This window comes from Schistocerca serialis, chromosome 5 (genome assembly GCF_023864345.2).
Source record: "Schistocerca serialis cubense isolate TAMUIC-IGC-003099 chromosome 5, iqSchSeri2.2, whole genome shotgun sequence".
Taxonomy (NCBI): domain Eukaryota; kingdom Metazoa; phylum Arthropoda; class Insecta; order Orthoptera; family Acrididae; genus Schistocerca; species Schistocerca serialis.
The window spans coordinates 702,507,250-702,532,740 of NC_064642.1; the positions used below are offsets into that span (position 1 = coordinate 702,507,250).

The 25,491-nt window shown below is 40.5% G+C and overlaps 1 protein-coding gene across 1 annotated transcript in view; it reads left to right on the top strand.

The window, feature by feature from the left end:
* The window catches only part of LOC126481555 (uncharacterized), a 391,928-nt gene that overhangs the window by 333,460 nt on the left and 32,977 nt on the right, over positions 1-25,491 (top strand). Inside the window, exons 4-5 of the mRNA XM_050105397.1 lie at positions 8,153-8,448; positions 8,542-8,985. Of these exons, the coding sequence (XP_049961354.1) occupies positions 8,153-8,448; positions 8,542-8,985 (740 nt within the window). The remainder of the gene's footprint in view (positions 1-8,152; positions 8,449-8,541; positions 8,986-25,491) is intronic.

The following is a 25,491-nucleotide window of genomic DNA, read 5'->3' on the forward strand; positions in this document are numbered from 1 at the left end:
TAACCGCATCACCTACAAAAAGCCTGAGTTTACTATTAATATTTTCTGCGAGGTCATTAATATACAATATGAATAGCGATATACTTCCCTGGGGCACATCCGAAAACGATTAAATTTCATCAGTGAAATTTACATTTACTTTGTTGTAGCTGTTCAATGGACTAAGTTGGTACAGAATGAAATTTTATCTTTTAAACTAACCAAACTCCTATTCACTCCCTAGTCGAAATAATGCCTATTGCACACTCGCTAGGGGATGGAGCGACGTGCACAGTGCTCTGGCCGCAAAAATTCCAAGAGGAATATGAACTACCGCCTTACATCTGTTGCCACGATGCGTGAAGCACGCCGCCTTCACTTTGCAGATGTCTTCACTATTTTTCCACACATAGGCTGCGAGACGAGGGAGCTCTGTTAATTTAGTTCTCAAAAATGCTTTTATACGACGTGATTCTTCCCACTGTGTCTCTTCTACGTCACACAGTATGGCTTCAACCAACCGCCTCCTTGTTATAGGTGAATTTTTATTTTTCTTGCCGGGTCGCCGCTAGCCTTGTTAATGCTGTCTAGCCACTTGCCCACCATCTCGGCTGTGTTTATTTAAAAGGTATTATACTGTTCTCGCCTAATTTCTTTCTGCACTGCAGCTGGGCCTTCTTTTGTTAATGTCAATTGGGGTTTCCCAATGCCATTAGCCACTTGCATAGACCTTCTCCAAACTGCGTTCACCTTATCTAATTTATGCATGCCCTTGCCGTTATAAGGGTAGATATTGTTCTGTTATTCGGTACATGAGGGTGTTACAATTGCTTCCTGTTAACAATATAGACTTGAAGAACGAGATTTTCACTCTGCAGCTGAGTGTGCACTGATATGCAACTTCCTGGCAGATTAAAACTGAGTGCCGGACCGAGACTTGAACTCGGGACCTTTGCCTTTCGCGGACAAGTGCTCTGCCAACTGAGCTACCCAAGCACGAATCACGCCCCGTCCTCACTGCTTTAATTCCGCCAGTGTCTCGTCTCCTACCTTCCAAACTTCACAGAAGCTCTCCTCGTAGGAGCTCTTCTCCAGGGGTAATCAAATCACAGCAAACAGTTGAACCCAGTTTGCACATATAAGAGTGGCGATCTAGATATCTAAATGAACCATAGAATTCACAACCTTGGTAAATTCTTATTTTTGAAACCGATAATAGTGGCTAACGGGCAAAAATTCTAACAATCAAGGAAGTAAGGAGCCACTAGGATCGGGCGAGGAAGTGGGGCCAAGTGCTGGTAGAAGTAACACAACACCTTACTTCTAATGCATTTATTAAAACTAGCTAAAATACAATATACAATCTGCCAAGATAATGAATATAGGGAGAACCAAACCTTAAGAAACTAGTTCATCAACAATTTAACACTGTACCACGCAACACAGTATTGCGTATGCCTTAGGGCTGCAATCGCAAAGAAAGACTGAAGGGCCAATTTAGCAAGAATACATATAACGTGTCCAGCCTGAAGGGCTGTGCAACTTCCAAGTAAGGGGCCTGAAGGGCCAAATTTACAAGATAAGAAAATCTTAAAAATATCAACTGAAAAATTACAAGTGCTTATTAACAACTCGACCGTAAGGGCCAGGTAATAAATGAAATTAGTCAAATTCTGCAATAAGTAAGTAATAGCCAGGAATTATCAGTAAGCCGGCCTTAAGGGTCCCAGTATACTAACAAGGGAGGTTAAGTATTAAAACCTCATTTCAAAGCCTTAAGGGCTGTAGAGCTTCCAAAAGGGGAGCCTGAAGGGCCAAGTCATCAAGGTACTTAATAAACAGCTCAGCCTGGAGGGCTGGCCGATGGTTAATGTTAGGCAATTTCTCAAAAATAGAAGGCAAATCAACAAATTTATCAATAATCGAGCCTTAAGGGCCACAGTACATTTAGAATTCACATTGAGCATTAAGAACTATCATACAGGGAAGCAATTCCCTAAAACTTAGCAACCTTAAATAAACCAATTTATACTGTTGTTGTTGTTGTTGTGGTCTTCAGTCCTGAGACTGGTTTGATGCAGCTCTCCATGCTACTCTATCCTGTGCAAGCTTCTTCATCTCCCAGTACCTACTGCAACCTACATCCTTCTGAATCTGCTTAGTGTATTCATCTCTTGGTCTCCCTCTACGATTTTTACCCTCCACGCTGCCCTCCAATGCTAAGTTTGTGATCCCTTGATGCCTCAAAACATGTCCTACCAACCCTTCTTCTAGTCAAGTTGTGCCTCAAACTTCTCTTCTCCCCAATCCTATTCAATACCTCCTCATTAGTTATGTGATCTACCCACCTTATCTTCAGCATTCTTCTGTAGCACCACATTTCGAAAGCTTCTATTCTCTTCTTGTCCATACTAGTTATCGTCCACGTTACTTTCAGAAATGACTTCCTGACACTTAAGTCTATACTCGATGTTAACAAATTTCTCTTCTTCAGAAACGATTTCCTTGCCATTGCCAGTCTACGTTTTATATCCTCTCTACTTCGACCATAATCAGTTATTTTACTCCCTAAATAGCAAAACGCCTTTACTACTTTAAGTGTCTCATTTCCTAATCTAATTCCCTCAGCACCACCCGATTTAATTTGACTACATTCCATTATCCTCGTTTTGCTTTTCTTGATGTTCATCTTATATCCTCCTTTCAAGACACTGTCCATTCCGTTCAACTGCTCTTCCAAGTCCTTTGCTGTCTCTGACAGAATTACAATGTCATCGGCGAACCTCAAAGTTTTTACTTCTTCTCCATGAATTTTAATACCTACTCCAAATTTTTCTTTTGTTTCCTTTACTGCTTGCTCAATATACAGATTGAATAACATCGGGGAGAGGCTACAACCCTGTCTCACTCCTTTCCCAACCACTGCTTCCCTTTCATACCCCTCGACTCTTATAACTGCCTTGTGGTTTCTGTACAAATTGTAAATAGCCTTTCGCTCCCTGTATTTTACCCCTGCCACCTTTAGAATGTGAAAGAGAGCATTCCAGTCAACATTGTCAAAAGCTTTCTCTAAGTCTACAAATGCTAGAAACGTAGGTTTGCCTTTTCTTAATCTTTCTTCTAAGATAAGTCGTAAGGTTAGTATTGCCTCGCGTGTTCCAACATTTCTACGGAATCCAAACTGATCTTCCCCGAGGTCCGCTTCTACCAGTTTTTCCATTCGTCTGTAAAGAATTCGCGTCAGTATTTTGCAGCTATGACTTATTAAACTGATAGTTCGGTAATTTTCACATCTGTCAACACCTGCTTTCTTTGGGATTGGAATTATTATATTCTTCTTGAAGTCTGAGGGTATTTCACCTGTCTCATACATCTTGCTCACCAGATGGTAGAGTTTTGTCAGGACTGGCTCTCCCAAGGCCGTCAGTAGTTCTAATGGAATGTTGTCTACTCCCGGGGCCTTGTTTCGACTCAGGTCTTTCAGTGCTCTGTCAAACTCTTCACGCAGTATCGTATCTCCCATTTCATCTTCATCTACATCCTCTTCCATTTCCATAATATTGTCCTCAAGTACATCGCCCTTGTATAAACCCTCTATATACTCCTTCCACCTTTCTGCCTTACCTTCTTTGCTTAGATCTGGGTTGCCATCTGAGCTCTTGATATTCACACAAGTGGTTCTCTTCTCTCCAAAGGACTCTTAATTTTCCTGTAGGCAGTATCTATCTTACCCCTAGTGAGACAAGCCTCTACATCCTTACATTTGTCCTCTAGCCATCTCTGCTTAGCCATTTTGCACTTCCTGTCGATCTCATTTTTGAGACGTTTATATTCCTTTTTGCCTGCTTCATTTACTGCATTTATATATTTTCTCCTTTCATCAATTAAATTCAATATTTCTTCTGTTACCCAAGGATTTCTATTAGCCCTCGTCTTTTTACCTACTTGATCGTCTGCTGCTTTCACTACTTCGTCCCTCAGAGCTACCCATTCTTCTTCTACTGTATTTCTTTCCCCCATTCCTGTCAATTGTTCCCTTATACTCTCGCTGAAACTCTGTACAACCTCTGGTTCTTTCAGTTTATCCAGGTCCCATCTCCTTAAATTCCCACATTTTTCCAGTTTCTTCAGTTTCAATCTGCAGTTCATAACCAAGAGATTGTGGTCAGAATCCATATCTGCCCCTGGAAATGTCTTACAATTTAAAACCTGGTTCCTAAATCTCTGTCTTATCATTATATAATCTATCTGATACCTTTTAGTATCTCCAGGATTCTTTCAGGTATACAACCTTCTTTTATGATTCTTGAACCAAGTGTTAGCTATGATTAAGTTACGCTCTGTGCAAAATTCTACAAGACGGCTTCCTCTTTCGTTTCTTTCCCCCAATCCATATTCACCTACTATGTTTCCTTCTCTCCCTTTTCCTACTGACGAATTCCAGTCACCCATGACTATTAAATTTTCGTCTCCCTTCACTACCTGAATAATTTCTTTTATCTCGTCATACATTTCATCAATTTCTTCATCATCTGCAGAGCTAGTTGGCATATAAACTTGTACTACTGTAGTAGGCATGGGCTTTGTGTCTATCTTGGCCACAATAATGCGTTCACTATGCTGTTTGTAGTAGCTAACCCACACTCCTATTTTTTTATTCATTATTAAACCTACTCCTGCATTACCTCTATTTGATTTTGTATTTATAACCCTGTAATCACCTGACCAAAAGTCTTGTTCCTCCTGCCACCGAACTTCACTAATTCCCACTATATCTAACTTTAACCTATCCATTTCCCTTTTAAATTTTCTAACCTACCTGCGCGATTAAGGGATCTGACATTCCACGCTCCGATTGATACTATCCAGCTTAAATCCTATGGACAACAATACATGCATATACTTCTAAAAGGTAAACTTGCATAAAATCTAAATTTAAAAATGCAAAGAATCGCACACCAACATGGCCAGCAAATTTACAAAAGTTTAACCACAGTTGCTGAGTATGAAATACAAGCAGCTCCAAGGCTACCAATCAGTCATCGTGCCCGAATATCATGATTTACAATCTTCAGGTAGTACGAAGCAGGAAAAATACAAGGCGAGCCCCAAAGAGGAATTAAATGATGCCCTCCAATTACAAATCATTAAACCGCAGCGTAAAGCTGTCACATTTCACAAACTGGCGTAACGGCCACCAGCTCAATCGACACTGTTCATATAGGCAAACATACAAATAAAATTCTCTACCCTGTAAAATTTTCAGTCTAAAAGGGGGCTGATAATAACATACGGTATTAAAACAATCTTTAATATAAACACATCCAGCAACAACTTTTAAGGTGTGCACAGCCACGTACTTCACAAATTTCTTTTCTTTCCCTCACATACATAGAACACGTAGACTTGGAACTGACTACCAAATTTGTCACAAGAATCAATAGATAGCCTCCAATACATCAGTACCTAATCTGGTAGTGTGACATGACAGAGTGACCGTTCACATTCACAGCCTTTGACTCAACATGTTCTACTATCCTGGTTGTACAGCATCGACCATGCCCGGAGTGTCTACTGCAAATTTTAGCCAAGCAATTCACGCTCACGCCGACGCCTAACCGAGGAACCAGCCCAGCAGTACAAGAACAACCTACACACTCTAAGTCAAACTCTGCAAACGCAGTGCAGAACTAACATTCAGCCTTTTCCTTCATAGGTTCAGAACCGGCGAGCTAAACCGGTGGACGGAAAACACACAATGTCGGCGGCAGCAACATAAAGGAAGTCGGAAACAACACCATAATACAAGGCAATAGCAAGTCAAAAGCACAACGGCAATAGCGAAATATACTCAACTTCAGTACCGGAGGAAAACCTTTCGCCCACAGTGCTCAAAACATTCCCGGAGCAACCGGCCTCGGCGACTCCCGCTATTCTCTGGAACAGCAACATCACATCTCCTTACTTCAATTCTCTTCCAACAAGAACCAGCATAATCGGAGCTAACGGATTCTCCGAGTCAGACACCCTATGCCGTAGAACCTCACGATGGAATGAGCCGGCCGACACCACACAAACCACCGCAAGTAAGACAAACAAGCACTTCCGGAGTCGATGGAGTACTGCCACGCTTCACGACTCAGTCACTCCACTCCACCGACCTAGAGGGAGGGGCATGAGACGAGGAGAACAGACGGCGCCGCCACGTGGAAAAGCGCCGGCGAGGGTTTAAACGAGACGGACAGAAGCACGTCTCAATTTTATTTGAGCAAATAAATTAAAATGTGACTACCAATGGTACAGTTTACTCTCATTTTTGTTAACTGTCATCAGCATTTTATGTGGATCTCACTAAGAAAATTTTTTATTATATTACTGTAACTTTTTGATTTAAGATAATGGTGCATTAATTTTGTGTCACGTAACTACAGTTAATACAGTTGCTATACAGCACCCATTTCTAATGTAAAGAAGGGTTCCTTACTTTACTGGTCAAACATCACCACAGGAAACATAGTCGAAGGTTGTGTAAACTTAGTATATACTGCGTGTGATTTTCATAATTTGTGCTAAACGTCTTATCTTACAATCAAACATGTGTATTCAATCACCTCTGGGTGACTTCATAGTTTCTATTTGCCAAAATTTCTTTTATGTTCACCACTGTTGCCCCAGTCACCACATATTACTACTTCGTTGCACCCAGAAGCTGTCCTGAAGTACCTCATAAATTTAAATTGTTGCTCGTACAGTGCACAGACAATGTCTTAAATGACAAAGTGCTTATATAACTTTCTTATTAAGATTTGGTTGTTTATATTATATACAATTACTTTTCTTTCTTTATTAAGCTGATCAACTTCTTTTTTTTTTCATTTTATGACATAGATTTCGTACCTGTTCCACCGGTCATCCATAACCACTATTTCACTTAGTGGACACTTTTTGTAATTGCTCCAACCGTGATTTATTCTATTGACTGATATATATATATATATATATATATATATATATATATATATATATATATATATATATTTGTCTTTAGATTTTTATGTTTCTTAGTTCGTAACGACTTGGAATGAAGAAAATTACGTGGAAGCTATAGGAAATACAATACGGGAACAACGATGAAAAATATTCTGAAGCTTAAATTGACATGAGGGAACTAATAATTAAACGTCACTTACAAACAACCAGTAGCAACTGTTGGAGTTGAGACTTTGAGCATATCAGACGTATCTTTCCTAAAGTACATATTTTATAATGTAATTAAGATCCTTGAAAGTTACTTCTATAGTTGGGAGTGTATGCTGAAACTGTGATTAACGAGTTTCTCGCTAACAATATAAAAATTGTATGACTTCAAAGTTCCAATTACAGTTTGAGATCTAGAATGTGCGTAACTACTATACTTTTGAACATGATCATATCCACCCAAATTAATTTTTAGAAATGTGATTTTAATTAATTTGTAATACATCTCATTGTTTGTAAATGAGATTGCATCAAAGAACAATTCACAAGAATTCTCAGAATAACTAACTGTTAAGTAATTTGAATGTGTCCTATTACTAAAAACGCATTTGTTGAATTTACATTAAATTTCACTTATTGGAAGATGTTTCTAATACTCTCAAAATTTTTAACTAAGCCCTACAACAAATTCTTGCCTTGCAACGAATAACTCGACTCTGCTCTGGCTGCACCGGAAATTATGATCATAAATAAATCACTATGCAGCAATTTGCCTTCCTACTCTTGTTTAAGTTTTCTTGAATTTCTAATCAATGTTTTTTAACTAATATAAGTGAGGAAGACTTAATTAGAATGCTGAACACATGGCTAATACCTCTCCCTAATTACCAGCACGCAGATTTATTAGACGGAATAAAATCTTTGCGGAGTAATAATTACTGAACTCGCGCTTGCAGCTAACAAAGTCCAAATAAGTTATCTCTCTCTTTGCACTCTCATCTTAACAATCTATCAAGTAGGAATTTCTATGCGGTACTTCTGCTCTCTAAGCTGCTCACTCCACCATGAATAAACAGATAACTTTCATTGTATTTGCATTCAAAGATGCACCAAATTGTAATGCACCAAACTGTTATTTACTACTATTTCATTTTCAATTTCTGTACTCTTCAACTTATCTTCCTTTCTCTTTCAGAGCCACATAATGCACCTACGTGGGGAACAAATAAAGACGTAACTAGCTCTGAAGTTGGCTCCAATACGGCAGGTGTTCGGAAAGCCAGCAAAACTACAAACACTGGTATTGACGATCAACTGACGCCGCCTACAGTAAATCTCCCCATAGGCAGTTCCAGTCTGATGGCTACTAATATGACAGCGATAAAAGGTGAAAACTATCTAAGCACAGCAAAGCCAAGGAACCGAGTGGAATCAGAAGCCATGAATGGCAGAGAGTATTCTGGTGGACTTGCAAAAGTGACGATTCAGCAGGTAAATTTGGTCATTGTTGGAGGTTTTATTCTTGGTATTAAATAAATTTAAAAGTTACCCTGATTTGCTAGCTCCGTTGGTTCAATGTTTTAGGAATGTTTGGAACGCAACGAGAAGTGCATAACCCAGCGACCACAAGCTGGTAACACCAGAGACAGCACAACCAGCTCTGCAGCCGACAAACAAAAGCGCGCGTTTTTGTCCCGTCCCAAAGCCGAAGACATTTCAGGTCCAGGAAGTGAGTCGTCGCAGAAGAGCACCGAACTGGATGGTACTGACAGGAGCTATGAGGTAGAGGATGACAGCCAGGAATTCCAGGAAACAGCTAGCGACGAAGACGATGATAATGACAATGAGGATGAGGAGAACACAACTGTCAGCGAAAATCCAGAGGATGACGAAGAAGGAGAGTATGACGACGATTATGACGGAGAAAGGAACGACATGAATTCAGTTGGAGAACTTGAGCTTCCAAACGACGGAACTCCTGAAGAGGATGACGCAGAAGAGGTGGCCGATAATGCGGAACTCAACAAGGCAAGTACTTATCTCTTTCCATCCTTAGTTTCATACGATATTATAAAAATGATTTGTGCCAATTTACTGCAAGTCAAGGCCAAATATTTTAATATGTAAATTTTATAATACTGGGTGGACGCCGATCAACCGGGTGAATTCAAAGAACAATCAAGAACCTCAAGATCACTCATAAAGTTATCTGCTGAATGTCTGAAATCTTAGTCAACGTGCACAACATGCAGCATGCTATCAATAAAACGGGAGAACAGATTCCAGAGATACAATTTATGTTCTAGACTAGAATACGTTTTAAATTAAGAAAATTACGCGTTAATGCCCCGTCGATGATGAAGCCATCACATTGTGCTTAAGATCGAATTAGGCGAGGTTGGAAACGGAAATCGACCGTCTTTTCCCCGGAAGCATACCGGCACTAGCCTTCACTGATTTCGAGGAACAAAGAAAAACATGCATCTAGATGGCCGTATTGCAATTTCAACCCACTCCTCTGGGGCGCAGGTGCTGTCTTATCATTAATTCAGTGTGTTTGAACTGCAAATAATGTCTATGTAAATTTATTATAACAAAATTAATATCAACTGGGAATGTGAAAGTTTCTAACACATTAAACCTGTGTGGTTTGCCGGGACTCGAAACGGAACCTTGCCATTGCCAGATGGTTTCACCAACAGAACTACCAATGCACGAGGAACGGCACTCTTTCGGAAATGTGACACGTACAGTAGTAGGGAGGCATTCACGTAACAAATTTACGAAATTGATTCAAGAGTCGATCTTGAATATCACTGTCGGTAAGAGAATTTCTTGTTTTACAGTATCATGGAGACGAAAAATTAATTCTGTAAGTGTAGTATGATTACCGCAAATGACAAAACAACACATCGCACATTGGTGAAGGTAAAGCTGTTTGTGATAGAAAGCTCAAAGCAAGGAAGGACAGAAGTTTAGCCGTAATGTCCCGTCAAAAATTAGGCCGTTAAACACGGATTACTACTGGCAGTTTCTACGAACTCCACGGAAAGTGGTAGCTACTGTTTAGCCATATGTGCTTTCTGCCCAGCAGGGAGGAGATCTGTACGAGCAAAACTCTCTCCATAAGCATCACAAACATACTCGGTGGAATTCAGGCGCGGACAAGGAGGTAGTCATTCCCGGGGACGTATGAATACCTGATACAGGACGATATCTCGTATCGATACCAATACTTAAGACTGTATTGGTGCGTCAATAAGATCGGAACAAAAGTATCGATGCCGACAGTATTGCAAGGCCTTGAGTGTTTATGTATCTTTGAGCTTTTCTTGAGCACAAAAGGATTCATTTGGAGTACTTTACGAACGACGGAAATTACGCTATCTCATGAACCAACTGACTTCTGATACGAAGTTAAGAATAGATATATAAAACGCAAACGAATTATGGGACTCAACATGTATTGTATACTATCCATATGTGTTAACTTTGGTAATTTTTTTCTCTGAGGCAAAAGCACTAACTTTCACTTACACTATGCTTTCATTTATTTTTTATTTTTTTTTATTTTATTTTTTTTACAATCGTATTACCAACTAGGATCACGTTAACAACTCTTCCTTTGTTGTTGTTTCCTACTTTTCCAGTATTCCCTCATTTTCTCTCCATGAAGTCTCTTCCCTTCTTCTGCTTTGAAAGCCTTCCATATTTAGTATTTTATTTTTAAAACGGTTTCTTTCTGCTATTTCTGATTCTTTGATGTTGTTTCTTTCTAGACCTTTCCTTACTTCTGTAATCCGTGCTTCTGTCGATTTCTTCTTCCAGAAACATTGGTGTATTGCTTTTGTTAGTCTATTTCCATCCATTCGATAGAGGTGTCCGAAAAAGGTTAATCTTCGTTTGGCCATTACTTCAGATATTTTCTCTATATTTTTGTAGCTCTCCTCATTACTTCCTATTTTCCAACCATCTGCAGTTTTTATTGCACCCATTATTTTTCTAATAATCCTTCTTTTCAGGGATTTTCTCTGCCTCGTGATGACTGGGTGTTGCGTGATGTCCTTAGGGTAGTTAGGTTTAAGTAGTTCTAAGTTCTAGGGCACTAATGACCATAGATGTTAAGTCCCATAGTGCTCAGAGCGTGAGCCTTCTTTTCAGTACCTCTAGTCTGTCCATCTTGCAGTTCATCGTTAGGCATTCAGATCCACATAATCATTCTGGTCGTACCACTGTAGTGTAGTGTTTTAGTTTTGTTTTTCTAGATATACGTTTCTTGTTCTAAATATTTTTGGTCAAACCACATGCTCTTTCCATTTTGTTAATTCTTACATCTAATGCAGATTTTTCTAGTCCATTCTGTTGTATAGTCTCTCCAAGATATTTAAATTTATTTACTGGTTCTGTTTTACCTATTTGTGTTTCTATGAGTTTTGGCCCATTTCTTTATATTTGTCATGAATTTTGTTTTTTCAGCTGAAATTTTGAGACCAGTTCTGTTTGCTATTTTTTCCAGAAGGTTCATCTGAATAACTGTCTCTGTCAGGTTTGCTGAAAGTATTGAAAAATCTTCCGCAGAAGCCAAGCAGTTTACCTTAATTCCATTTGTTATCCTTCCCAGAGTTATTGGTTCAATTTTGTGACTTTTTAGGTGCGAATTCCAGATTCTTACATTTTTTTCTAGAATACAATTAAACAGCAAATGTGATAAACCATCACCTTGTCTAACACCAGTCTTTATTTCAAATGGCTGAGATACTTTTGCCATAAATTTGACTTTAGATATTGCACTTGTTAGTAGTTCACAAATTATATTTGCTAATTTTGATTTAACACCAAATACTCTAATGAAATTATCTATTGTTCCTCTGTCTATACAATCAAATGCTTTCTTGAAAACAATAAATGACTCTGTTATTGATTTGCTGGTTAACATTCTATGGCGAATTATTGACATCAAGTTAAAAATTTGTTCTGCACAAGATCTTCCCTTTCGAAAACCACCCTGATATTCTCCCAGTTGTTTGTCTAAAGTATCTACCACTCTGTTCAGGAGAATTTTTGATAATATTTTGTATGCCACTGGCAGAAGTAACACTCCTCTGTAATTACTGACATTTTGTTTGTCTCCCTATTTATATAGTGAGTGGATTAATGTTGTTTTCCATTCAATTGGAATCTTTTCAGTTTTCCAAATGTTCTCAAGAAGCAGTTGTAGATCCTTTATGATTTTTGGTTCTGCCTACTTCAATAATTCTGCTGTAATGGAGTCTTCACCATATGTTGTTTCTGAGTGTTTTGATGGCTTCATGAATTTCTAACTCTGTTAGTGGGAAATCTTCCTCTAGATTTTGATCTTTTAAAACATAAAAGTTAAAAAATGCGAGTTGCGCTATGTTTACATCGATCAGTTGACGTATAAAATCAATAAATTTTTGGAGTGATTGGGTGCATACTTACTATTACTAACAAATGTTGCTGATATCTGATGCGGCTATTATACAATGCGCATCTACAGGTATTATAAATTAAAGTCCCCGCCTCGTTTTTTGTGTCTGTACGTGAAGGCTGATCTCAGGAACTAATGTGGGGATCTTGATACGGTTTTCACGAATAGACACACTGATTCATGAGGAAGGATTTCGTAAATAATTTATGAATATTTGGTGCAAATCGGCTGAACTATGACGATATTTGTCGATTAAAGCGTCCCTCCTGAGAACTTCCTTGCTTGTTCTGTTTACATCGTTTAATTTATGCTAGAATTTGGAGTTAATATTCAGTTACCTAAAGTTGTTCTCAGAATTTTAATTACAACTCCACGTAGTGGTCCGTAAAGAAAATTACGGCTACGTCAAATAAATCGACCGACTGTACATGCACGAAACCTGGGCGGGAGAACAGCGACGGGTTTTTATTCTTCCCATCATGATTCTGTAATTCCGATACGGATACTCCGAGTCTTTATTGCGATACTATGAAATTATCGAACACTCGGTACTGATGCCGATACCACAGATACATTCGCAGCCACAGTTCCGTTCTGAAAAAGAAAATGAGATTCTGGAAATTTAGGGTTCGACGATACGTTTGGTGCACGATCTAGAGGTGGATAAAGAAACTATCAGCCCAGGACTGACCTTGGGAAGCTACAGAAAACGTAAGTGTGAGTAATCCGAATGGGATATAAACATCGTTCCTGCCTCAAGCCCTAGTCCAGTGCATCAGACACTGATACACATAACCCGGCTGAGAAACTTGGAGATCTGATCTGTACTTCAATGCTCAAGTTCGAGTCGTCGTCTAATCAACGTATTTTCTGTACATTTTCCAAACTATGGTGAAATATTACGTAAAGAAGGGCCTCCTGCTCTGAGCTGCAGCTTCGAGTGCCATGTGCAAACACCCTCTCCTAGGGCGAGCTGTCAGTAATTAGATACACGCGTGATTCGTTGTTTATATACGTAATCACATTCATTAAACCTTCAATGCACAATATTTGACAACTTCATGATTATGCTAACTACAGGAAAGGCAACCCGTAATTAGGTAATTGGGATGAAGTCACTATTCTAGCGGTCCGGTTCTCCAGTTTCCCAGAACTTTGTTCCGAGCTATGGTTCCCACTCCATGTTAAATTCTATATGACTACTTTTTTATATAATTGCATGTACTTTCGTTGCCTGATCTGAAATGGCAGGAGAGTAACAAATCCATTTCTCTGACAAATATAATTAACATATCGTTCTTACCTCTAACTTAACAAATGTCGGCTATGTTCTACGGAGAGCAATAAGGACAGCAGCACAGGGACGAGGTTTTCTCTGATGACAAACGACTGCACGAGAGATGAAATGCATGTGTCTTTGAGAAGCATTGAAGAGTAGAGCACGTCTGGTACCAGTACACATGTCGCTATATCCGCATTTACTGCTAAATGGCAATTTAAGAACGTGAGATACTGGAGTGACAATACAGCGGTTTCCATGTCCCTAAAATACGTGCGACTTCGAGCGAGCAAAAAAATTGACTTTAAGAGCAGGCTCAGAAAGTTCCAGTTTCTGAGTGCATACGAGCTACTACAACAAAGAGGTGGAACTTCTTCAGACTAACCGAAAACTAACTTAAGCCTAAGAAAAGTCGAAAATATATGTATCTAAAGATCTGTAATGCTTTCTTCAGAAACCTGGGACGTTTATCGGTTGTAGTACAATACTGCCGATTTAATATCCGTAACGTGTAGGATTGCGATCGCGACTTAAAAAATTGCTGTGCTCTCGTAATAATATCAGGTCATCTCGTGTGGTCTCCATTAAGCAACACGTCTGCAAATTGCCCAAACAAGGGACAGTCGCAGGTGGTTAATAATCTCTAAATATGATCCACGTAAATACCATATGTCAGTGGTTACCAATCTATCACTATATCTCGTGAAGAACGATGTGACACTGCACCCATCACCATAATAGTAACACAAAAATTGGGATAAAAATATACCCAACAAATATCGGGTGTTTGGAAATTCCCATCACAAATTTCTAGGGAGTGAGTACATAATACTTTGAATAAGAACCCATGTCCAGAAAGGTACTGTTTCCGTGCTACAACCATTTGCTAGATAGGTCTGCAACAGGGTAGCCGTGTTGGGGGCTGATTACGTTGGATTGGCTGATGTCACATGACAACTATCGTACCTCTCTCAGCTTGCTCGAGCTTCATTCTGGTGTCTGAGTGTCAGAGGTAGTACGGAGTGTTGGATGTAGTTGCTGGTCACCCACAACATACCAGATGGTACTGGGAGCAACATACAACGCACGCTCAACTCCTCGTGTAATCTTTGGCGCTTTCTCTTCAGCATGATGCAGTACGGCCTCTTCCAATTCTAGTGTGCTGCGTTTTCTTGGAGTACCGCGGTCGCACCTGCTGACGGTGAAGGTACCCCTTTCTCGAAGACGTGGCACAATTGTGGCAAAAAGGTTATGCGATGGAGACGGAGGACCTTGATAAAGGCAAGGAGCAGCTCTTCCGTTACCATGAGCTTCGCCATGTCGGTGTATTCTGCAAACGTGTAATCAACCATGTTGCTCTAACGCTCAAACACACGTGAATGAGGCTCGAAGCAGGTCAGACAGGTAGGATAGACGTCAAATGGCATCAGCCAGTCCGACGTAAGCACCACCCACAATGACTATCCTGTGGCAAACCTGTCTACCTAAGATGTTTTCAAACGGCTGTAGCACGGAAACGGTACGTTTCCGGACATGGCTTCTTGTTCAAAATGTTATGTACTCACGCCCCTCTACAGGTCCTAGAAGTTTGTAACGGGAATTTCCCAACACCTTGTACAAAGTAAATATTCTTCGTAAACATCATCTACATTAGAATACTTGCACAATCAGCCTCAACAAGGCCTTGTTGGAATCTGTACTGAACATCGTAAACCGATTTTGATGTTTGCACCTTACCATGGATATGTACCAAGATATACCAGAATTCAACAGTCCAGGTTATCTTTCATCGTCCTCAGAGTGTCGATATTTTTTCGTATTCGTGGTGTCAAATAACATTCCATCTAAATGTCTAAAATAATTGGGGGAAGTGACAAGAAACGACTGTTCACTTTGGTATGTAGAATGTATGAGACTAGCGATATTACGTCATACATTCGCAAAAGACATCATCTACACAACTCTGAAGATTACAGGAGCCGACAAGTACGGCAATCACGTACAATGAGCTTAGCATCTCAAACACGTAAGTCGCTAACAAGAACAGTATACAGAAGAATGAAAAAGAAAAGTGAGGATATGTTAGATGACGATCAGTTTGGCTCAACAGATAGGTAAAGGCAGGTCTGACCTCGAGGTTGATAATGGAAGCAAAACTGGAGAAAAATCAAGACACAATCACAGCGTTAGTCGACCTGGAAAAAGCGTAAAATGATGAAAGCTGTTAAAATTCAGAGAAGAATAGAGATAAACTATATAGAAAGATTGGTAATACACGATATATACAAGAACCAAAGCGGAACAATGGGAGTGCAATAATAAGAAAGAACTGCCCGGATTAAAAAGAGTGTAAGAGAGGGGTGAAACTTTTAACCCGTACTGTTCAATCTTCACGTCGAAGAAGGAATGAACGAAATAAGAGAAAGGTTCAAGAGTGGTTCAAAGTGAAAAGGTATTAATGATAAGATTCGCCGATGACATTGTTGTCTCACCGAAAGGAAAGACGAATTAGAGGATTCGTTGAATGGAATAAATAGTCTAATGACTGTAGAATATGAATTGAGAATAAACTGGGAAAAGACAAAAGTTATGAGAAATATATGAAATGAGAATCGCAAGAAACTTTAACGCCAGAATTAGTGATCACGAGGTAGATAAAGTTAAAGAATTCTGTTACATCAGAAGCAAAATAATCCATGATCGACGAAGCAAGGAGGACATAAAAAACAGAGTACATCAGCCAAAGAGGGCGTTGCTGACCAAGAGAAGTCCTCTAATATCAAACATATGCTTTAATTTGTGGGAGAAGTTTCTGAGAATGTATGGCAGTGAAACGTGGACTATAGGAAAATGGGCGCAGAAGTCAATCCAAGTATTTGAGATTTTTAGCTACAGAAGAACGTGGAAAATTAGATGGACTGATAAGACAAGGAATGAGGAGGTTATCCACGGAATTGGCGAAGAAAGGAATATGTTAGAAACACTGGCAAGAAAAATAGACAGGATGATACGATATCTGTCAAGACATTAGGGAGTAACTACCATGATGCTATAGGGAGCTATTAGAGGGTAAAAACTGTAGAGGAAGACATAGATCTGAGTGCATCCAGCAAATAATTGAGGACATTGGATGTAATTGCTACTCTGAGATGAGAAGGTTGGTACAGGTGTAAGTAGGCTGTTTAGGTTTTTATGTTGGTAACGCCACGGAGTGCTCTGTATGAAAATCACTGACTGTGCTGCGTGCAGTCTATGGCTAGTTGGCATTGTTGGAATATTTATTATTGTACTGTTGGGCAGTTGGATGTGAGCAGCGCGTAGCGTTGCGCAGTTGGAGGTGAGCCGCCGGCAGTGGTAGATGTGGGGAGAGAGATGGCAGAAATTTGAGAGCGGACGATCTCGACGTGTGTCCGCCATAAAAACACTGGATATCATGAACTGATGTATATATTATGACTTTTGAACATTATTAAGGTAAATACATTGTTTGTTCTCTAACAAAATCTTTCATTTGCTGACTATGCCTATCAGCAGTTAGTGCCTTCCGTAGTTAGAATCTTTTATTTAGCTGGCAGTATTGGCGCTCGCTGTATTGCAGTAGTTCAAGTTAACGAAGATTTTTGTGAGGTAAGTGATTCATGAAAGGTATAGGTTATTGTTAGTCAGGGTCATTCTTTTGTAGGGATTATTGAAAGACAGATTGCGTTGCGCTAAAAATATTGTGTGTCAGTTTGTTGATGATCAGAATAAGTAAATAGAGAAACGTCTGACCACGATCAGTTTTGCTCAGCTGTTTGAAAATCAAATAACGTAAGAGGTTTACCAGCACAGTAATTTATAGTTTTCTAAAGGGGACGTTTCAAAGGAGAGGAATCCATGACGGGCCACAATAAACCGCTAAGAATACTGAAAGGAAAGTGTCCATTGGCTGTTTCCACACGCTCTGGGCCTTGCGACTTGTGGCGAGTGGAAGTACACGTAAAGAGTACTGCTAGTTGAGTACCTGGCATTGTCGGGGTACGTTTTTACCCAGTCTTATCAATATCGTCCTTCTCCTATTCCCGTCCATCTCCCCTCCGTCATTGCTCTTCTGTTTCACTTCGACTGTATCTTCCCCCTCTCTCTATCTCCTCTCTCTCTCTCTCTCTGCCCCCCCCCTCTCTCTCTCTCTCACTCTCTCTGTGTATGTGTGTGTGTGTGTGTGTGTGTGTGTGTGTGTGTGTGTGCGTGTGTGTGTGAGTGAGTGAGTGTGTCTATCGCCTACTACCCGTTATGACCACCAACACCTCCTCCTCCTACCCCTCCTCTGTTCATCTCGCCCCCTCCTCCCTGTGTCCATTGCCTCCACACCCTTCTCTTGGACCATCTCAACTCCCCCCTCTCTCCGCCCATCTCCCTCTCCTCCTGCCTGTGTCCATCTCCTCTTGTATTGGCAGCAGAGTGTTATATCTATCCTGTGTTTACGTTTCCAGCTTCGGATTTCTCCACTGATTTTTTGCACATATGACTATACTCTGGACTTTTCTTCTGGCTAGCTGTTCATTTTGTGAATTATGTCGTCACTGACCACAGAAACCGCCTGTTTCTTTCACCAGTCTCTGCGTCAGCGCCATTGGGAATGATGATCAACTCGATTCGACCTATGAAGGGTAGAAAAGAAAAACACTGTTCTGAATGGTATGGCTGCTCCCTAGTTATTACTGTCAAAAATTGAATCGTCTTACAGTCTTCACTATGAACTGATTACTTGTACAATCGGTTATAGCTGATGGTGACTCTAGTCAACAACACATCGTTTCTACATTTACGTCTACATCTACGTGATTAATCTGCTATTCACAATAAAGTGCCAGGCAGAGGGTTAATTAAACCACCTTCGAGCTGCCTCTCTACCATTCCACTCTCGAACGGCAAGCGAGAAAATCGAGCCCTGATTTCTCTTATTTTATAGTGATGATCGTTTCTCCCTATGTACGTGGATGCCAACAGAATGTTTTCGCAATCGGAGGAGAAAACTGGTGAATGAAGTTTCATGACAAGATCCCGTCGCAACGAAAAACGCCTTTGTTTTAATGACTGCCATTCCAATTCACTTATGATGTCTGTGACAATATCTCCCCTATTTCACGATAATACAAAACGAGCTGCCCTTCTTTGTACTTTTTCGATGTCATCCGTCAGTCCAACCTGATGCGGATCCCACACTGCACAGCAATATTCCAGAAAATGGCGGACAAGCGTGGTGTAAGCAGTCTCTTTAGTAGACCTGTTGCACCTTCTAATTGTTCTACCAATGAATCGCAGTCTTTGGTTTGCTCCACCCACAACATTATCTATGTGATCGTTCCAATTTAGGGTATTTGTAATTGTAATCCCCAAGTATTTAGTTGAATTTACAGTCTTCAGATTTACGTGACTCATCGCGTAATCGAAATTTAGCGGATTTCTTTTAGTACTCATAAGAATAGCTTCACACTTTTCTTTACTCGGATCAATTAGCACTTTCAGCACCATACCTATATTTTATCTAAATCTTTTTGCAAGTCGTTTTGTTCATCTGATGACCTTACAAGATGGTAAATGACAACATCATCTGCAAACAATCTAAGACAGTTACTCAGATTGTCTCCTATGTCGTTAATATAGATCAGGAACAATAGAGGGCCTATAACACTTCCTTGTGGAACGCCGGATATTGCTTCTGTTTTACTCGATGACTTTCCGTCTTTTACTACGAACTTGCCCTTTCTGACAGGAAATTGTAGGGCAAATGCTGAAACCTGAAATCAGCCCTGGAATATCTCCAATGGTGACCCCTTTCGCCCACTATCAGCTCGCCTCGTATTTTACGGCAAGAACTGGTCGCTGTGATGGAACTGATGTGGAGCAGTTCTTTCTACATCTCGAGACAGGTAGAGATCTAAACACATTAAAAATGCACTGCGCAGGACATAGATCATGAGATACAATACACATGATTGCATAGGCATAATTTTCTCATTATTTGGACCTATAGTAACCCTCTTAGTTTTTCGCCGTCTCTCATATCAAAATAAAGGGATGGCTAGAGGATTAACATGTCGTTTCACGATTTGCGATGGTATTCCTCATTACGCAAGTTGACACATCCATTAGGCAGTGTTGTGATTCCTGTCGCAGGTGTGGAGTTCCGCCTTCCACAGACCGCACCAAAACAATTTAGTAAAGTGTACCGCGAACCCAGTTTCGTGACTGTAATACCAGTTAATTAGCGTCGGCCTTTTCATTAACCTCACACTGCTGACCGGATTAAATTTGCATGTTACAAATGCGGCAGCTGCACGAGCCACACTGACAGCGTCGGTTTCCGCGAATCCGCTGTTGTTATCGCATAACGTGCGAAGCACTGGGCAACTCTCAATTATACATTTATCGCTTTACCGATGAGTCCGTTGCTGCAGCATTTCTTTTTATTTGCACTACGCATATTTTTGGCCATTCCGAATTACAAACTCAGATGTGTTCAATCTGAATATTACGTGCGACCGATACCTTTCTTTTTTCAAAATGGTTCAAATGGCTCTGATCACTATGGGACTTAACATCTTAGGTCATCAGTCCCCTAGAACTTAGAACTAGTTAAACCTAACTAACCTAAGGACATCACACAACACCCAGTCATCACGAGGCAGAGAAAATCCCTGACCCCGCCGGGAATCGAACCCGGGAACCCGGGCGTGGGAAGCGAGAACGCTACCGCACGACCACGAGATGCGGGCTTTCTTTTTTCAATCAGCCAAACAAGATTTCACAATCTTTCAGCGATATATTTGTACTGAGCACTACCTTTCTTTTTTCAAGTAGCTACCGGAAGTTTGACAAACTTTCAGTCGTATATTTATCGTTAGCAGTGGCGTGCCGTACTCCTTTTCAGTTACGTAAGACACTCGCTGCTTCATAATAGGAATGCACAGTTTAAATGGCACAATATTTTCGTTCCGACCTAATGGCAATGCTTGCTATTGTTCATTTAGACAAAAAAATGTTTCAAATGGCTCTGAGCACTATGGGACTTAACATCTATGGTCATCAGTCCCCTAGAACTTAGAACTACTTAAACCTAACTAACCTAAGGACATCACACAACACCCAGTCATCACGAGGCAGAGAAAATCCCTAACCCCGCCGGGAATCGAACCCGGGAACCCGGGCGTGGGAAGCGAGAACGCTGCCGCACGACCACGAGCTGCGGACATTTAGACATTACTGAATGAATCACTTTGTGAACAACGCGTTGTCGTAGTCTAAATTATTACAAATACTGAAAAAATCTATAGAAACGCATCACAAATTGGGCGCTATTTTCGATTGTTGAAACGTACCAGTTTCGTTACCAATTCGACAGATAATTAAGAAGTCTGAAGAAAGTAGTTGAGGTGGTGTAGTTAAAACAGCAAAGCGACACAGTACCTCCTGGATTGCTGAAAACATTGCCCCAGTATATGAGAGGTTTGACCGAAGTCCCCGAAGTTCAGTTTGCCTTCGATTACAAGAAATTTAAAGAAACGTTGTGCAATAAAATCTGACAAAATATCTTCATCTACGCTCTAGCAAGTTTCAATTGAAACAACAGTTGTATCCAATCCGCTATTTGCAGACGCTTCAATTCACCGACTGGGTGCTGCCAAACCAATAAGTGGATGACAGTTTTGCGAAGAATATCATCCTTAGCTACGACGCGCATTTCCTAATGAACAGCAAGCGTAACTGGTGAATTAGAGACTATGAAAATAGTCGCATAACACTTCAGCAGTTGATGATTGCACAACGAACGACTCTTTCGCAAGGATTTTTAGCTGGCGATAGCGACAGGGTTCTACAGTTTCAAGAATGCTTTAAGTATCCCCTTATCCCCTGATAAATAAGTTACCTTAGCCCCAAAAGGAGGGGATAGACCTCGAAACCGAGTGAATCCAGCTAGATCCTGTCGTACCTCGGGTAGTTGCTCTTATTGCTGCAGGGGAAATTTCAGGGTCGCCTCATCTCGCTGTATGGGGACCAGAATGAGCCACCAAGAAAAGACGCCCTGCGACAGTTTACTATGGGGATACGTAAAGTCACATGTTTACTCGAACAAAACGATAAGATTCCTCTCCCCCTCCTTCTCCAAGTTAAACGGCCATATTGAGCTTGTCATTGCGGAAATCGGTCCAGAAGTGTGCAAAAAGTCATTAAAAATTCGTAACAGATTTTTAATAAGGTTTCAGGTGGACATTCGTCGGGTACTGTTTTCCGCTCGAATACGAGTTGTATATTGATGAGTCTAGCGTAAAAGTATTTCAGTTGTTCAAGTAACTAATGTCTGTAACTCAAAAATTAAATTACATATCCTTACTGCGGCATTCTTAAAAAGCTATCGATAAAGAAAACTATATCAAACACATCGGAATTTAGAAAACAGAGTGACTGTTTTTAATGAAATGAAATGCTTGTATGGTATTATTCGCAGAGAGACTCTATCTAGGGTTCTTTGACCGCCTATTGCAAGGCTTTTTCAGTGATACCACTTCGGTCACTTGTGTATCGATGATTATGATGAAAGTATGATGACAACACAACACCCAGCCCCCAAGTAAATAAAATCTCCAGCCTGGCCAGGAATCAAACCCAAGTCCCCATGATATAGAGGCAGCAACGCTAACCACTGAACAACCAGCTGTAGACTCGTTAAAAAAATTCCTAATAAAATAGGCGAAACCGTGGTAGGTGGAATCCGAGAAAAAGCTCTGATTAGTTCACGCATGTGGAGGAAAATAGGCATTGCCATCCTGGCATGTGCCTGGAGAAATTTAGGGACAAGGATTTGAACCTCGGCATCGCCAATGCAAGTCCAGTGTGCTAACCATTGCCACATTTCGCGCGGCAAAATTCTGTCCAGGGCCAATGTTCACGTAAAAAGTGGATATAACACCATAATAATTTTTTTTTAATCCCAATCAGTACGATGTACAGTTCAGTTCTGTTTCAGACCCTGTGGCACACAAGCTGGCACCAGCCAGGACGAATAAAACTGAAAGCACAATATTCACACTTTTTGCTCATTGTGCGTTACAGTCGAGCAGTTCGATGCAACTCCCAACGGTTCTCGTGAAAATCCGGTTTGAAGTTTTCCGAGCAGTCTTAATACAGTACGCTAAGGTGGATATTTCGATAGGCGGTGTAGTTATGAGGTAGGGAGCTTGACTGCCATCTGTAAACCATAGGCTTGATTCCTGGTTGTCTTAAATTTTTAAACGAATAATTTCTCTGAGAAGTAAAGTACATAAATGTGAAAAAATTTAACATGTGATTTTTTTAGATCCAAGCGATATCTATTAACGATCTTTTGTAAAATAACGGTAATTAAGAATGTCTATTTGCATTGAATACTGGATTTTTGTATCCAGTGTGTAATTAGATATAAAAAGACCCACACACTTTATAAAAATCATAATTCGGAATGTGACCTTTAACATATCTCTGATAAATTTTATGTTTAAATGATACAGGTGTTAGAACTGAACACACAAAAATGAAAAAAAAAAAAAAACAGAAAAATGACTGAAATGAGAGTACAGTCAGCGATCTAGTGATTATGTTCTTGAGTGCTACCTATAAATCCATCTTTATGTAGTTTCGTTTCACGAAATGCTCCTCTGTTTAAAAATTCAGTTCAGCCAGCAGTCAAACCCAGGTCAGCCAGACGAGCACTCTACCATAGATTTATTAAAAAATCAACCATACTTTATGGTACTAAAGACACTCGATCGTACTCATTTTTCTTGATAATTTTTGAAAGTTACATGGAAGGATTTTTTGTGTAGGTGGTGTATAAGTTCTGAACTTCACATAACATAAATATAAAACATTAAAATAACCCAATAGCCGTGTGGTCTCCATGTTAGTACTGCCAGATACAACAGGGCTACTAAGGCCACCTAGGCTATGGACAAAAACTGCAATATAAACTTAGATGTCATTTAGCTAAGCACAAAAGTTGAACACTTCTTCAGCACGCTTTCAAAGGGAGGACAGAACCGTCTCTTGTACAATGGGGGAATACGTCCCCAACGTAGAGATAAGACACAATACAAAAGCAGACGCTTGCATACCCATGGCAGCGCTGTGTTACTGCCCAGAGTACATCCTTATGTAAAAATGAACATAACACTATAATCAAAAAAATCTTCCTAACTAATATATACATGGTGGTCAGAAACAGTCTGCAAAAATTGTAAGGGTGTTGCACGGTAGATCGTGCTGAGAAATAATTGATACGAAAAAAATTCGATAAGCTGAGCTTTTTCGGAATTAATTAGCGCTGAAGATAGCCAACCGGGCCGTTGCGGGTGCACATTCAAGCAGCTCGAGCCCGAGAGTGATACAAAAATTGGATATGGGACGGTAGTAGGGATCGAAAGCGAGCCAAAGGCTAAGCAGTCCAGTGCGCGGCCATCTGCGCTATGAGAACAAATGACACTAATTGTATCTGACGCGCCGTTTGAATTTCCGCGTTCAACGGCCTGATTGGCTATCTTCAATGCTGATTATCTCGAAAACGGCATAAAGCATCGATGTTTCTCTTAACAAGAATTATCTCTCCCACAACCTACCTTGCAACACCTGTCCACGCTTAAGACTATTTCTGATCACCCTATATAGCAAATGTGTTTCAGCCGCTGTGACTCAGCCGGCCCAGGTGGCCGAGCGGTTCTAGGCGCTACAGTCTGAACCGCGCGACCGCTACGGTCGCAGGTTCGAATCCTGCCTCGGGCATGGGTGTGTGTGATCTCCTTAGGTTAGTTATGTTTAAGTAGTTCTAAGTTCTAGGGGACTGATGACCTCATAAGTTAAGTCCCATAGTGCTCAGTGCCATTAGAACCATTTGAAACCTGTGGCACACAAGTGGGCACAAACCAAGAACAACAAAATAAAAAGCACAGTATTCACACTCTCCTGCTGTTGTACTTTACAATCGAGCATCCATATCAACAAAGTACAATATCAATTTAAAATCACAAGATCTACCTCTACTTCCAAGGGACTCCACCAACAACTTACTGCTGCTACAAACAACAGGTTTATAAGGCTATCGACAACAACAGAAATATATTTTTCAGGGAACTTATAGCTATGTACAGTAGGTGAACAGAACTACAGCATGATTCTAAAGACAATAAAGAACTGTCTTCTGTAAAATGGTAGAACACGCTCTCAGCATAGAGATAGGACAAAATACAAAGGCAGACTCTTGCACACTCATGGCCGTCCTGTGTAATACCGGAACTTGTAACGAACACTTCGTACTCAAAACACACACACCAGCCACTGCCCGTATTGAATGTACACAGTATGTGCTGTGCAAGAATCCCAATCAGACAATCTCTTAGCTGCCCACTAAACACATTCAAGCCCCTGAATGACACTGCTAGTGTTCTGCATAAAATAGCACCACACTTCTCCATATCTGATGGTGTTTGGTATCTTATCTGGCCAGTGTGTAAAGACATGCCCATGCTTCAGGTGGACCATGTCCACGATAGCTTGGCCACATCCCACGTCGACTATTGACTGCACAGGTTGGCAATCATCTCGACAGTACACGTTACGTTTGAAGTTCCTTCTCAGTTACTGGCCACCAACAGACTCTCGGTCTGCTTCAACAGTGTCCTGCGACAACTAGGGCATGCACCCAAAGCAATCCCAGAGCTTTCCCCATTTCAGTCCCACGTCTCGCCTGCCATTAGCTACCTTGGCAATGGCTAAAGAAGTACTTGCCGCATCTCCC